The sequence below is a fragment of the Prionailurus bengalensis genome, chromosome D4 (assembly GCF_016509475.1).
Source record: "Prionailurus bengalensis isolate Pbe53 chromosome D4, Fcat_Pben_1.1_paternal_pri, whole genome shotgun sequence".
Taxonomy (NCBI): domain Eukaryota; kingdom Metazoa; phylum Chordata; class Mammalia; order Carnivora; family Felidae; genus Prionailurus; species Prionailurus bengalensis.
In genome coordinates this window covers 73,278,233-73,291,989 of record NC_057359.1, presented here as the reverse complement: position 1 = coordinate 73,291,989, position 13,757 = coordinate 73,278,233, and the positions used below count along the sequence as shown (strand labels likewise).

At 40.9% G+C, this 13,757-nt stretch overlaps 1 protein-coding gene across 1 annotated transcript; it reads left to right on the top strand.

The window, feature by feature from the left end:
- The first annotated feature begins 4,016 nt into the window (after positions 1–4,016).
- LOC122475391 (allergen Fel d 4) lies at positions 4,017–9,027 on the top strand. The gene is made up of 7 exons (XM_043567329.1): positions 4,017–5,042; positions 5,400–5,536; positions 6,254–6,324; positions 7,036–7,146; positions 7,471–7,566; positions 7,776–7,821; positions 8,753–9,027. The coding sequence occupies exons 1-7, from the start codon at positions 4,953–4,955 to the stop codon at positions 8,760–8,762; spliced, it is 561 nt and encodes a 186-aa protein (XP_043423264.1). The 5' UTR covers positions 4,017–4,952; the 3' UTR covers positions 8,763–9,027.
- The last annotated feature ends 4,730 nt before the right edge of the window (positions 9,028–13,757 follow it).

Sequence of the window (13,757 nt, the reverse complement as noted above, 5' to 3'; positions counted from 1 at the left end):
GGATGCTTCTAACATGCTTCAGAGCTTCCCACTGGCCTGACAGAGACGTTGTCAGCTCTATGTCATCTTTTCCTAATCCTTCCATAGTCTTGCTGCCTCCTTTTTCCTTTCACAAATGTTATTCCCTGATAAGCCTTTTATACCACTAAATCTGTCTCAGCATCTGCTTTTTGAGGACCCAGCTACCACAGATGGATTGTAGTTGGCTCCAAACAACCTTTCATCAGTGAAGGGAGTGGATATTTTAGAACTGGATTTGAGCTGGTACCGGCAGAATGGGTGCTGGGAACCAAGAAATACTTCTACTCTGGCACATGAATTAAATAAACTTGTGTTTCTTCCTGTTCTTCTTGGCACTGGTAATGTCTTGGTATTATATAACATGGCTTGAATGTTCTCACTGGCTTTCTCAATGAGTGATTTGTTCAATTAGTCAAGAGTGTGACTGAAGACAAGGTCACTAAGTCCATTTCCAGCCAGCCAGTTGGCGTGAGTCAAGTTGCTGGGCTATAAATTGACGGTTATCTATTTATATATGGATTCCATAAGCCCCAGTCATTTGGGGGCTTGTATGCCAATCATTTCTCAACCACCTGGCAGACTGTCCCCCTTCCTTTGGGTCACTTATAAAATGCCCTATATTTGGCATTGAGTGAGGAAGTCTTAATGTCTTAGTGACATTAAGGTCACTTATGTCACTTAATGTGGCATTAAGTCTTAAGACTTAATGTCTTAAGGTCTTAGTGACCAAGTTAACTTAACTTGAAGCCATGAATGGAAAAGAATAGTTTTTGCTTTTTGGTATGGAAGTATCTCCTAATTCCTTATGAGAAGAACAGTATCTCCAAATCATCAATCCATCCATTCATCTTTCAAATATTTGTTTACTAAAAAGAGTTGTTACTTGTCCTTCACTTGATCAGGCTCTTGGCAGCTACAACTACAGAACTGTATTTTTGAGGAATCTACACGCAGCTTCTTCAGTAGTAACTACAAAGCAGACGCCTCTGAGCATTACTGTTTCCTGTTCCGTTGGTCCTTCATGTCAGAAACATTAAGCTTTGACCTGTGCAGTGAAGTCATGAGAGTAGGGAGTCTGGGGTCAGACAGTCTTGGGTTCAAATATGGGTTCTCCCACAGACTGGCTGTGTGATCTTGGTTGGTTTACTTAACCTCTCAAGTCTTAGTTCATACCTCTGTAAAACAGGAAACCTATCATATAGAGGTATTATGAGGATTATATGAAAGACTATTTGTAAAGCACTTATCTAGTATGGAGCTCTTTATTTCTGACATTAAAATATTATTTTTACATATCAGGCCCTTGGACAGAGGATACTTGTACTGCTGTATCCTCATTGTAACTATTTGCCTTAGTAAGTGGATTCTGGCACAGTCCAATCCTTGAACTTTTAAAAGTGACTTTGAACAAGGCCTTCTTTCTTTGATTACCAAATTGTTCCCAAGTTTGATGAACTCTAAAAGCTTTAAATATAACAGTTGCTGATGCAACTTGACTGTAATATAGCAGTTTGGATTCAGGTGTCATGTTTGAAATGTGGCTATATGATTGCATATTAGCTCTCTGGTCTTAAGAGGTCGGTAGATATTCGGGGCCTAGGAAGTTCAGCCCTGGAATAACTGGCTACCCTTAACAAGAATGAGGACCATCTCAGCTGATCCCATAGAAGAGAAGGTGCAAAGGTCAGCTCCCCAGCACAGCAGCAGAAGCCATGAGGTACACTTAGTCCATCTGCTGCTGTTGTGCTGACTGAGACCGGCTCATCAGAAGTGCTGTTTGTCCGCTAGCAGAGAGGAAGGAGTCCATTTCCTTGGGGCTCATTGGCTAGCAAACCAAGTCAATTCTCACCCCTTTCTCCACAAAACCTTTACTTCCCAGAGACCCTCTCTACCCCTCTTCACTGGACTGGGAGAGGGCTGAAGTCTTTTAAAGCGTGTGTTCCTTAGATGAAGCTTCAGTCATCTGGAGGGAAAAAGTTCTGGCTGTGTACCTGAAATTAAGTGATTGGTTTTTAATTGAATCAAATTATGGTTTTTTTCTCCTTTTATTCTTCATCTTCATTACTATTGGCTTCTCTGTTTTTATATATGTGTATATGTGTGTGTGCATATATATACATTTTATATACGTGTGTGTGTGTGTGTGTGTGTGTGTATATATATATATATATTTTTTTTTTTTTGCCAGTATTTTCTCCCAGTCTGTGGCTTGTCTTTTGTCTTCATTACAGTAGGCTTCTGTTTTTATATGTGTGTGTGTGTGTGTGTGTGTGTGTGTAAATATGTATATGTATATATATTTGCCAGTATTTTCTCCTGGTCTGTGGCTTGTCTTTCATTCCTTTTATTTTTTTATTTTTAAAAAAAAATTTTTTTTTTCAACGTTTATTTATTTTTGGGACAGAGAGGGACAGAGCATGAACGGGGGAGGGGCAGAGAGAGAGGGAGACACAGAATCGGAAACAGGCTCCAGGCTCTGAGCCATCAGCCCAGAGCCCGACGCGGGACTCGAACTCCCGGACCGGGAGATCGTGACCTGGCTGAAGTCGGACGCTTAACCGACTGCGCCACCCAGGTGCCCCCTTTCATTCCTTTTAAAGAATGACTTTTAAAGAACAGAACTATTTGATTTTGATGATATCCAATTTATGACTCATGCTTTTGGTATTGTATCTAGGATATCTTTGCCTAACGTAGGGTCACAGAGGTTTTCTTCTCTGTTTTTGAAAAGTTCTGTAGGGGCACCTGGGTGGCTCAGTTGGTTAAGTGTCCGCCCTTGGCTCAGGTCACCATGTACGGTTTGTGGGTTCAAGCCCCACATTGGGCTCTGCACTGACAGCTCAGAGCCTGGAGCCTGCTTCAGATTCTCTCTCTCTCTCTCTCTCTCTCTCTCTCTCTGCCCCTACCCTGCTTGTGCTCTCAAAAATAGACGTTAAAAAAAGTTTTGTAGCTTTAGATTTTTCAATTTGTGTCTATGATCCATTTTGAGTTAATTTTTGTATACGACATAAGGATTGAACTCCCCAGCATCATTTGTTGAGAATATATCCTTTGTCAAAAATCAGTCATTCATTAATACAACACTGTCTTTATTATGATAGCTTTATTTTAAAAATCTTGAAATAGAACAATGTTTATCTTCCAAGTTCATCAATTTCAAATTTATTTTAGCTATTCTAGACCCTTTGCATTTTCAAATTTTTAAAATATATTTGCCAGTTTCTCACAAAAAATGACTACAGGGATATTGATTTTTGGTTAATCAAATGGAGGGAATAAAGTACACAGACTTTGCCACCAATTGAAGGTCAGTTCTCCCATCTCAAGGGACAGAAAACCCATAACCAGCCCATAATGGCTAAAATTATATAGACCTCAAAATACCAGTGCCTGGATATCAGTTGAACATAAATTAGGAATGGCCACACAGGAGCTGGCAAGACTTTTTAAAGCGAGCCACAGATTGAATGCCACAACCCCTAGGTTCACTGCTCTCTACCCAGCTCCTCCTTTGATACCAACCTCTTTCTGTTTGGGGGAAGTGAAAAAGGGGACAAGGCACAAGGCAGAAATGAACCATAACTTTAACAAGCCCCTTTCTAACTTTCAAGACCTATGCTAAGTCCCACCTTCTCCAGAAATAATTCTCTGACCCTACCAGCCCAATATGTGCTAAACATGATGAGGGTTCTTTCTATACACATCATCTCATTGAATCCCTATAGTAATCTATGAGGCATGTATAAGGAAACTAAGTATCAGAGGAAGTTAAATCTGTCCTCATGGCTTCAAAATGACAGAAATAGGAAGGAAGCCCAGATCTACATAACTCCAAAGTCATGCTCCCTCTTTTTTTAAATGTTCATTTATTTATTTGGGGGTGGGGGGTGGGGAGGGGGAGAGAGAGAGAATGAATGAATCCTAACCAAGCTCCATGATGTCAGTGCAGAGCCAGAACTCATGAACTGTGAGATCATGACCTGAGTGGAAATCAAGAGTCAGATGCTTAACCAACTGAGCCACTCAGGCACCCCCAAAGGCGTGCTCTTAAGCCCTTTCTACGTGATACCACCTCTCTAGTGTCACTCCTTTTCTGACCTACAATGGTATGGACTTAATCCCACTCAGTTGGGTTATTTCATATGCTTGTAGTGTCAGGCTTTTATTGATTATATGAAGTGTTTCCCCAACTCCATTGATAGTTACTTGAAGCAAGGGATGATATCTTGTACTTCTCCATTTCTCTTATGGGGCATATGGTATAGTGAGGTATACTCAGTGATTAAACACTTGTCCATTCATTGTGGGGAAAGAAAAAAATGTAGTGATTGAGTTCAGAGAATAAGGAAAAGAAATTAAAATATACTGAATAGAAGCCATATTTCATTATTTTATTCAAACCTGTTTTGATCAACTCTATTTTACTGCTTTGTGGAAGGTACTATCATCTTTGGTAGAGACAGTGTCTTTGCTTCTGAAATTAGTAAAATTGAAGTGATGCACCTAATTCTGCACACCATGTGAACAATGGAACATAGATTCCCTACACATTCCCTTTCCAATTTTTATTCCATTCCTGCCTCACATAATTGGCTCTCTGATTCCAAGCCAGATCCACAGTTAAATCTGGTTCCAAAAGGCAGGGTTTTTTCCACTATTTTTCTTGAGTGTTTTGAGAAATTTAAGGTCATTAAGTAGATCTAAAAGAGAGGAGATTGCCAAGTTTCAAAAGGGCAAGAACAGTCTTTGGCCTCACACCAGTGAATGATATACCATTTCGTGGAGGGGGAGGAGGGAAGGTGGTGTCCAATGGACGAAAAAACTGGACCCAGAACAGATATAAAAACAGAGGAGCCGGGGAGTGGAGCCACCATCAGGGAGAGACTCGCTGCCAGTGACTATAGGGAAGACCGTGCTATTTTCCTGCCAAGATGAAGCTGCTGTTGCTGTGTCTAGGGCTGATTCTAGTCTGTGCCCATGAGGAAGAAAACGTTGTGAGAAGCAACATCGATATTTCAAAGGTAGAGTCTGTAGAGTATAGTAGCTTCTGCCCTTGTGGGGTAGCGTGGAGGATTCTGAAGTAACGTGGCCCTACCAGAGGACAGGAGTTCCTTGATGTATTAGACCAAAGGGGTGGTTTCAGACTTTTGACTAAGAGCAGTTGTACCATATTAAAAGAGAACACTTGGGGACCTCTGTTCTTGCTTTAGGGATGGTGGAAAGAGCCCTAGATGTAGTACCAATTGACCTGAGTTCTAATTCCATCTTCACATCATTATTATGAGTCCTGGCGCACAGGCCAGGTTCAAGGAGACAAGTATTCCTATGGAGTTCCCTCTCCCCTTTTCTTACCCAATCATTTTACTGATTTATTGCAGATTTCAGGAGAGTGGTATTCCATTCTCTTGGCTTCAGATGTTAAGGAAAAGATAGAAGAAAATGGTAGCATGAGGGTTTTTGTCGAACACATCAAAGCCCTGGACAACTCTTCTCTGTCCTTTGTATTTCATACAAAGTAAGTGTGGTCTTTGTCACTTGGGAGAGGAAACACGGGAGTCTGAATATGGTGTTGGAACTCTGTTTGTGTGAGGGTACACATACCTTCTGGGTTTGTATTGAGAATAAGAGTCCATTATCTGACACTGATCCAGGACCTGAAGAACCTGGGCCTTTTCTAGATTCAAAGATAAGAATTATGACAGAAACAAATTCAAATAGGAGTAGAGGAAGTACGGACGGGGTAGAGGGTATCAGAATCATAAGTAACAGTACAGCATAAGTTTGGAGCACAGGACTTGGAATTGACAGCCTGTCTCTCTCTTGAATCTCTTATGTATGACCAAGAAACTTCATCTGTTTCCACCCCAATTTTCCCTTGGGTAAAGAGGATGATAATTCTCTTTAATGGTTTATTTTTTTTGCAAGGACCATGTGAGGTAATGTTTGGAGAGCACTTCTGTGAGAGGCTGGCACATGGTGAACACTAAGCTAATTATCTAGACAGGTAGTTGTAGTGATAATAGTGGGAAGTAGTGGCAGAGTGACAGTAATGGAAGTAGTTGACTCATTCTTAAAGTATCACAGAGTAAAATAATGTAAATAAAAGCTCTTTGGAAACTGTACTCCAAAAACATTCAACAGTGAAGTGGAATCAGAAGCCCAAATTATAGGTAGAGTGTGAGGGAGCTGGGGCATCAATATCTCTTGGACATCAGCTTATTCTGTTTTACAGAGAGAACGGAAAGTGTACTGAAGTATTTCTGGTTGCTGACAAAACAGAGGATGGTGTATATAGTGTTGTGTGTAAGTATATTAAAAAGTCTTTCTAAATTCTACTTCCACTCCAAGAATTTAATAAACGCCAAGATCTTGACCAATTCCTGATCAATAGCTTATGTACATTATATAATGAGGGGCCATCTAATAGCCAAACCCTGAACCTGGAAGAACCTTGGGTAAAAAAAGTCAATGCCTGGCACATAATACCATCAGATAAAGAAGGTAGTTTGCTTATATGTACCTCCAGCAAGAAAATTGACAAAAAAAATAAGTGGTGGGACAGCTTCTCATTCCCTGCCTACTTTCTGATGATGTCTGCTGGTCATTGCTTTAGCACATCATCGCTCAGGATATAGAGCACTGGGTATGTAATGCCAGCGGGCCTATAGAGAGGATAGAGACACATAGTTGGCAGAAATGGTCAAGGGAGGTGGGTGAGTCTCAGGGAGGATGATAGAGCATAAGTTGCTGCTATGGCTGAATTTTTCTACTACTAGTAGTCAAATACCAGTATCCCTTGGATGTCGCCTCATGAAGCCCAGGGAGATGTAAATGAAGACATTAAATATTACTCTCTCTATCTTCCAGGATATGCACTTGAATTTGTTTCATGGTTGAAAATAAGTAAAGGGGTTTCCTTACTCTCCGTGGATCTAACAAGCTCTGACCTATCAAGCTCTGAGAGGCCAGCACACGGTGGCACAGGTTCTGAACTGTGTTCTGTTTCCTCCACAGATGATGGATACAATATATTTAGCATAGTTGAAACGGTCTATGATGAGTATCTCCTGTTACATCTTCTGAATTTTGACAAGAAGAGACCATTCCAACTGGTAGAGTTCTATGGTACGGTATTTTCATGCTGACACTCATCTTGGGGTGGGGAAGGAGGGGAAGGAAGGTAAACCTGGAGACAAAGTGGTCCTCCCAGTTTTTATCCTGGAATGTCTCTCCTCCTCTGAAGACAGATGCTCACCTTTGGTAATCTGTCTTCCTGCCAGAACCATATCCTAAAGATGTCAAATGCAAGACAGGTTATAACCCATCCCCAAGACTTCCGCCTAAGCACCCAATCAGTGCTGTCCATTTTCCATCCATCTGGAGCCACCCCCTTATGAGCCTCAGTGACAAATACATAAGACACAGCAGTTACTGTCACTCTCCCCACAGCCCGAAAACCAGATGTGAGCCAAAAACTCAAGGAAAAGTTTGTGAAATACTGCCAAGAACATGGGATTGTTAACATAGTTGACCTGACTGAAGTTGGTAAGTATTGTTATTTTCTAGTTTTCTCTTCTTAAATTCCCATGTTACTGAAGGGGGAAAAAAACAATAACAACAACAACAACAAAAAAAAAAAAACAAGAGAAGGCAGTACCCCCAATCAGTCCCCTTTGCCTTAACCTAGAGAATCATTTGGTTTCTCTCTGGCAAATAAACTGGGTTCGGTGTTTGTATGTGTTCTGTCTCTACAGATCGCTGTTTACAGGCCCGAGGAAGTGAAGTGGCCCAGGACTCCAGGTTGGTGATCTCTGATGGAAAGGGGGTGGCCCTGGGATCAGTGCCTTCCAAAAGCATTAGGAGTTTGTGTCCAAAGATGACAATAAAAATAATTTGGTAAGGAAGCTTGTGAGGAGAGCTTGAGACATGGAATTGGAGGAGCTGGGTTCAGGACTCATTCCTACCATGAACTTTTGAACAAATGACCTAAGCATTTACCAAGGGAATAATGATGTCTACCCTGCAGAGTTACCATGTGGACATAATGCTGGCAAAAGACTTCAGTAATTGATGACATGCTAAAAATCATTAAGACTTAAAATTTGAAATGGAGAAAGGGTAATAGGACACGAGTATGAAACTCACATCCATTTCTGTGTTTATGGTTGGTCTTCCAAGCCCAGAAGGCATTTCACCCTCCCAATTTACAACAAACATTTCTTCCTTTGATCTTTGTACATCCTTAACTTTTCACCTGGGAATAGAGCTGTCTGAACTTCCAGTTGTCTTTTAAGCTGGAAAACAGACACTGAATCTTCTCATCAGTTTCCTACCTTAGATTTATTGTGGAGCTTCATTCAGATAATGTAGCTTGCGTAAAGCAGACATTTAATAAAAGGTAGCTTATGGCTTTGCCGTTATCTCTCAATTTATCTAAAACTCTTCAAAACTTCTAGTGCTGAAGGTGGCAGAACAAGCCTCGGATCCTTCATTGCTCTCTTTTTTTCATAGATTCAGTTTGGGGACAATAAATATGAGATCAGCAGTAGAAAAAAGGGGGGGGCATTTATTCATTGCCCTCCCTCCCCTATTCGGGCAGATAACATGTTACAATACAGCTTGACATCTACTGTTCACCATTTGTCTCTATAACAGAAGTTCTTTTTGCTTCAATTCAATCCAAGGAATGCTTAATAAGTTTCTGTGTTCTCTTTTTCATTTGCTTATTTAGTGTTGAGTGAATGCTTCCTTACCTGGGCTCCAGGATCTTCCCTTCTGTGGTCCCCACACCATCTAGTGACAAGTGCTGTGACCTGATTTCCATCATAATCACATAGGAAAGCATTATCTCTGCATCTTCAGAATCTTCCTTAATTGTCTAGGAAAACATCAACCAACCAAGATTTCAAGATTTTCTCCAAGTTTTCTAGCTGTCTTTCCCATACCCAGGAGAACTCTATCATGAATAAGAACTTCCTGTACCTGGTCAATAAATGATTAGCCTTGCAGTCCTGTGGTTTGTGTATATGGGAGTGTGGGGCCGACAAAAAGCAAATGGGGGGACCTCCTTGGCTCTGCACCCATAATCCTTCTCTAGCTTCTCAGAATCTTTCCTGAGTTTCTCCCTCTGCAGTAATTCTCTGTCCCCATGAGTGCTGGTTGCCCTTTGATTTGCCTGTTTCTTGATGATCTGATAAGATAAACTTTCCCATAATTTGCCCCGTCTTAGAATTCTCTTTCTCCATGGACTGTTGCTGAGGCTGGTACCAGCTCAACATGTTTCAGGACATGTCCCCATATTTTAGCTTCTCTGTGTCATCCGTCCTATTAGATGGTTAGTGTCCTTCCGTACTCTTGGAAAAGTTCCTTCAATCATCACTGTTATCTGTTGTGAACATATTAAGTGAGATTCCATTAAGTGTGAGCAATACCTACCTTCAATAATCTGGGCTTGGTACAGTCAGGAGGCATCAAGGAGGCAAAATGCTATCAGCCTCTTCTTTTGGGAGCTTACAGGGAAAGGGAAAAGGAAATTAATGATCTTCCACTCACAATCCTTTTGCAACAGTGTAAAACTTACACATGAGTGTTGGGGCAGAGCAAGACCTGGGTGGGAGTTATCATACAAAAAGAATGACTCAGTTGTTATGAACGTACGGTTAATTAGGGAGAGCTTTATAGGCATGTGACCCTCCCCACATCTTACTCTGCCTCCAGGTCAGAAGAATAAGTTAGGTTCAGACTTAATTGCTCCAGACTTAAGCATTTGGTCTTATTGGCTGAAATACGTCAATAGGCTTTGTAGAAAGTCAACCTGTCATGCATGCGAAGATCCTTTTTTTTGTTTAACTGAAGTGTGGTTGACAGACAATGCTGTTAGTATCAGGTATACAACACTGATTAAACAAGTCTACCAAAATGGAGTGCCATCTCCCCGATGCCAGAACTCAAGAAAATCTAGGACCCCTCATTTTTAAATGTTAGCACTTAAGGGATAGAACAGCTGTTACCCAGAGGGGCATGGCCCAACATAACCCTGAGAGTGCTTAAGACATTACCAACAATAACAGTGCAAGGAGGGCCACAATGATGATCGATGAGGGAAGATGGCTGGGTGTGCCACATGTCAGCCAAGAGGGAAGCACAAAAAGACCCTCTGTTGTTCCTAGGTCAAGATGGCAGCTGGAGCTCACACTGAAACTCTTACCTGTACTTCCCAACTCCCACAAAGTTATTTTCATCCGTGAGTGGTTGCTAAAATAGGTGTTTCTGTTGGGGTATGCGATGAGGGGTCACACCGCCTATTCCACCATCTTGCTGATGTCAACCCAGATTAGCTCACCAAAAAGACACAGACAGAAGGACATTGAGTTTTCAAACCTGTTTTCTAGAGTATCAAATGAATCAGGCATCAGATGAAAGTTATGGTGGAAGCAGCCATCGCGGGGAGCTATGCTATTGTTTCTTTGTACACTGTTCAGGAACTGGAGGGCCAATCCCCTTGGGAATTTTCCACCATCATATTTAAATTCTTAGTTGCTTTTTAATAGTTTCTTATCATCTCATTGCCCATCAGCACATTCTTGGGTCTGAAAACAAATTGAGCTGATTAAAGGAAGGAAAATAAATCTACTGCAAAGAACACCACAGAATAATACTCCAAATGCAGGCAAGTGTGAATTAAGATTACTCTGTAGATCATATGTACCACGTTTCCTTCCAAGAGTTAAAAGTATATGCGAGGAAACTCTGCTTGTGCATCAAATGCAGTGAAGACTCTTCTTTGGCCTTCAGCTGGACAGGAGAAATGGGTCCCGGATTGATTTTCTGTTCACTGTAACAAATCACTACAAATTTAGTGGCTTCAAAACAGCACAAGTTTTGGAGGTCAGAAGACTGACACAGGGCCCACTGGGCCAAAACTAAGTGAACCCCAAGTCTGTCAATTTATTCAGATAATCTTCTATGTCCTTTCTTAGAGTTTTTAAGTTTTCTCCTTAGTAATGTTTTTTATTTATTTTTGAGAAAGAGTGAGCGAGCAGGGGAGGAACAGAGGGAGACAGAGGATCCCAAGCAGGCTCTGTGCTGACAACAGAGAGCCTGATGTGGGGCTCGAACTCACGAATTGTGTGATCATGCCGTGAGCCAAAGTCAGAGGCTTAACCGACTGAGCCACCCAGGCGCCCTTCACCTTAGTAATTTTCTAATTTTCTTGTGTGTTCTTGGTTGTTGGTTCCCATATACTTTCACTCTTTGTTTTCTGGGTTTTTTAACCATTAGTTATTACCATGAGTTTTTGCTCGTATAGAGAAATGTTATTGATTTTTGTAAGTTGATCTCTTTAGCGACTTTGATGGCATTTTTTAATTACAATAAAATCAATCTAATACTTTGTGGATTCTGTTGGTTTTATAGATATGGTCATATTATCTGCAAATACATGTTAATGTAGGTCTTCCAATCCTTACACGTCTCTTTCTCTTTTTTTCTCTTTTCTCCCTGTAACATTAGCCAGAACCTCAGGAATACTTTAAACATTGAAACCACACTTTCTTTACTAGCGTTTGGCAAACTGTAGCCCACAGGCCAATCCTTCCCTCTGCCTATTTTTGGATAGCCCGTGAGCCAAGAACATTTGCAATCCATGTGATATTAGAAACACTAATTTTCAACCCCAATTAAGCAAAATGTTATTCCCTCCTCCAATTCCATTCTAATAGACCTACATTAAAATAAATTATACTCAATATATTTTAAATTTCATCAGAAATATGAAAATACGTTTTGTGTTATTATATTGGTACCTACATAATATTTTTGATTTTCACCTCTTGGCCTGCAAAGCCTAAAATATTTATTATGTGGTCTTTTAGAGAAAGAAGTTTGCCGGTTCTCTTTTCTATACATGGCCTCTTTCCCCCACAAATAAACAGGTTTGCCAAACTGAACCCCTCAGAGTGCTTTCAGTAAGATGGGCATTTGATTATACATGATTGTGGGATGAAAGAGATATTTATAAGCTGTCCCATTACTGCTCTTCTTCAAATATCATGACTGACTTAAACCTGAATGGAGGAAATTTAGATAAATGTCAAATAAACTCCCAGAGTAAATATCAAACTAGGACACCCTGAGGTTATTTGGGGATTTCAAGGACAAGGATAAAGATTCCAAATCTCTATTCTTGGCTTAGAGGACCTTGTCATTTGATTTCTCCTGTCCCAGAACTTTAGTTGAAACTGTCTGTTCCTGGAAGCAAGCCCATTAAGATACTAGCTGTTATTGTTAAAAATTAGCATTTCAGAAACACTGTTCTGTTGGTTTCAAGAAATTTATGATGGATATGTTTTGGTTATTAGAATAATAGACAATTTTGGTAAAGAAAGAGGGCTGGAGTGCCAGATTGTTCAGGAGAGCCTGGCCAGGAAATAAGACCTGGTCAACAGCACAGACAACGATTATCCAGCTGCCAGGATTCCCACAACCTAACATAGCTACCTTCATTCTCCATGTTTCTGTCAAGGCTGAATTAGTTATGCACATAATTTTTTTTTTAATTTTTTTTTAACGTTTATTTATTTTTGAGACAGAGACAGAGCATGAACGGCAGAGGGTCAGAGAGAGGGAGACACAGAATCCAAAACAGGCTCCAGGCTCTGAGCTGTCAGCACAGAGCCCGACGCGGGGCTTGAACTCACGGACTGTGACATCGTGACCTGAGCCAAAGTCGGCCGCTCAACTGACTGAGCCACCCAGGCGCCCCAGTTATGCACATAATTTTTTGCATTTTCTAGAGATTTATGTCAATGCTGTCACCAGTATGTATGCTTCTTTTGTTGTTCTGGCTAATTTCAGCTGGCGTAATTATTTTGAGGCTCATTGATTTTGTGCTCGTCAGTAGTCTGTTCCTTTTTATTGGTGAATAGTGTCCTGTTTTACAATGTATTAAAATTTTTAATCTATTCATCTGTTAGTGGACACTTGGCTTTAATAACTAAAGCACAATGAACATTCACGTATAAGTCTATCTATGGACATGCTTCTTTTGGGTCATACCTAGGAGCGGAATAGCTGGGCCATTTACTAGGTGTGTGTTTAAGTTTTTAAAGAAATTGACAGACTCTAGAGTGGCTGCATCATTTTACGTTTCCATCAGCAGTGTATGAGATTTCCAGTTCTTCCATATCCTCACCAACACCTGGTATTTTAATGTTTATTTTTGAGAGAGACAGAACGCTAGTGGGGAAGGGCCAGAGAGAGAGGGAGACACAGAATCCGAAGCAGGCTTCAGGCTCTGAGCTGTCAGCACAGAGCCTGACACAGGGCGAGATCTCATGAACTGTGTGACTCTGACGTGAAGTCAGAAATTTAGCCAACTGGGCCACCCAGGCACCCCCACTTGGTATTTTAGGTAGGAAAAATTAATGTGTTACACAGAACCCCAAACTTCCCAACGTTCCCTAAAATCCAAGGAAAACACATGAAGTGCCTATGTGGAAATGAAACTGGTAACCAAAGGGTTAACAGATGTACTAAGTACCTTTGCAACTTATTACCCAGACTTTTTTTTTTCCTCCTTTGCCTTTAAATATCCCTGACTACAGGAACGACTATCCAATGGAAAGAAGATGGTCTCTTTAGCAAGTGGTGCTGGGAGAACTGGATAGCAACATGAAGGGGAATGAAAGTGGACCACTCTCTTACACCATATACAAAAATAAACTCAAAATGGATGA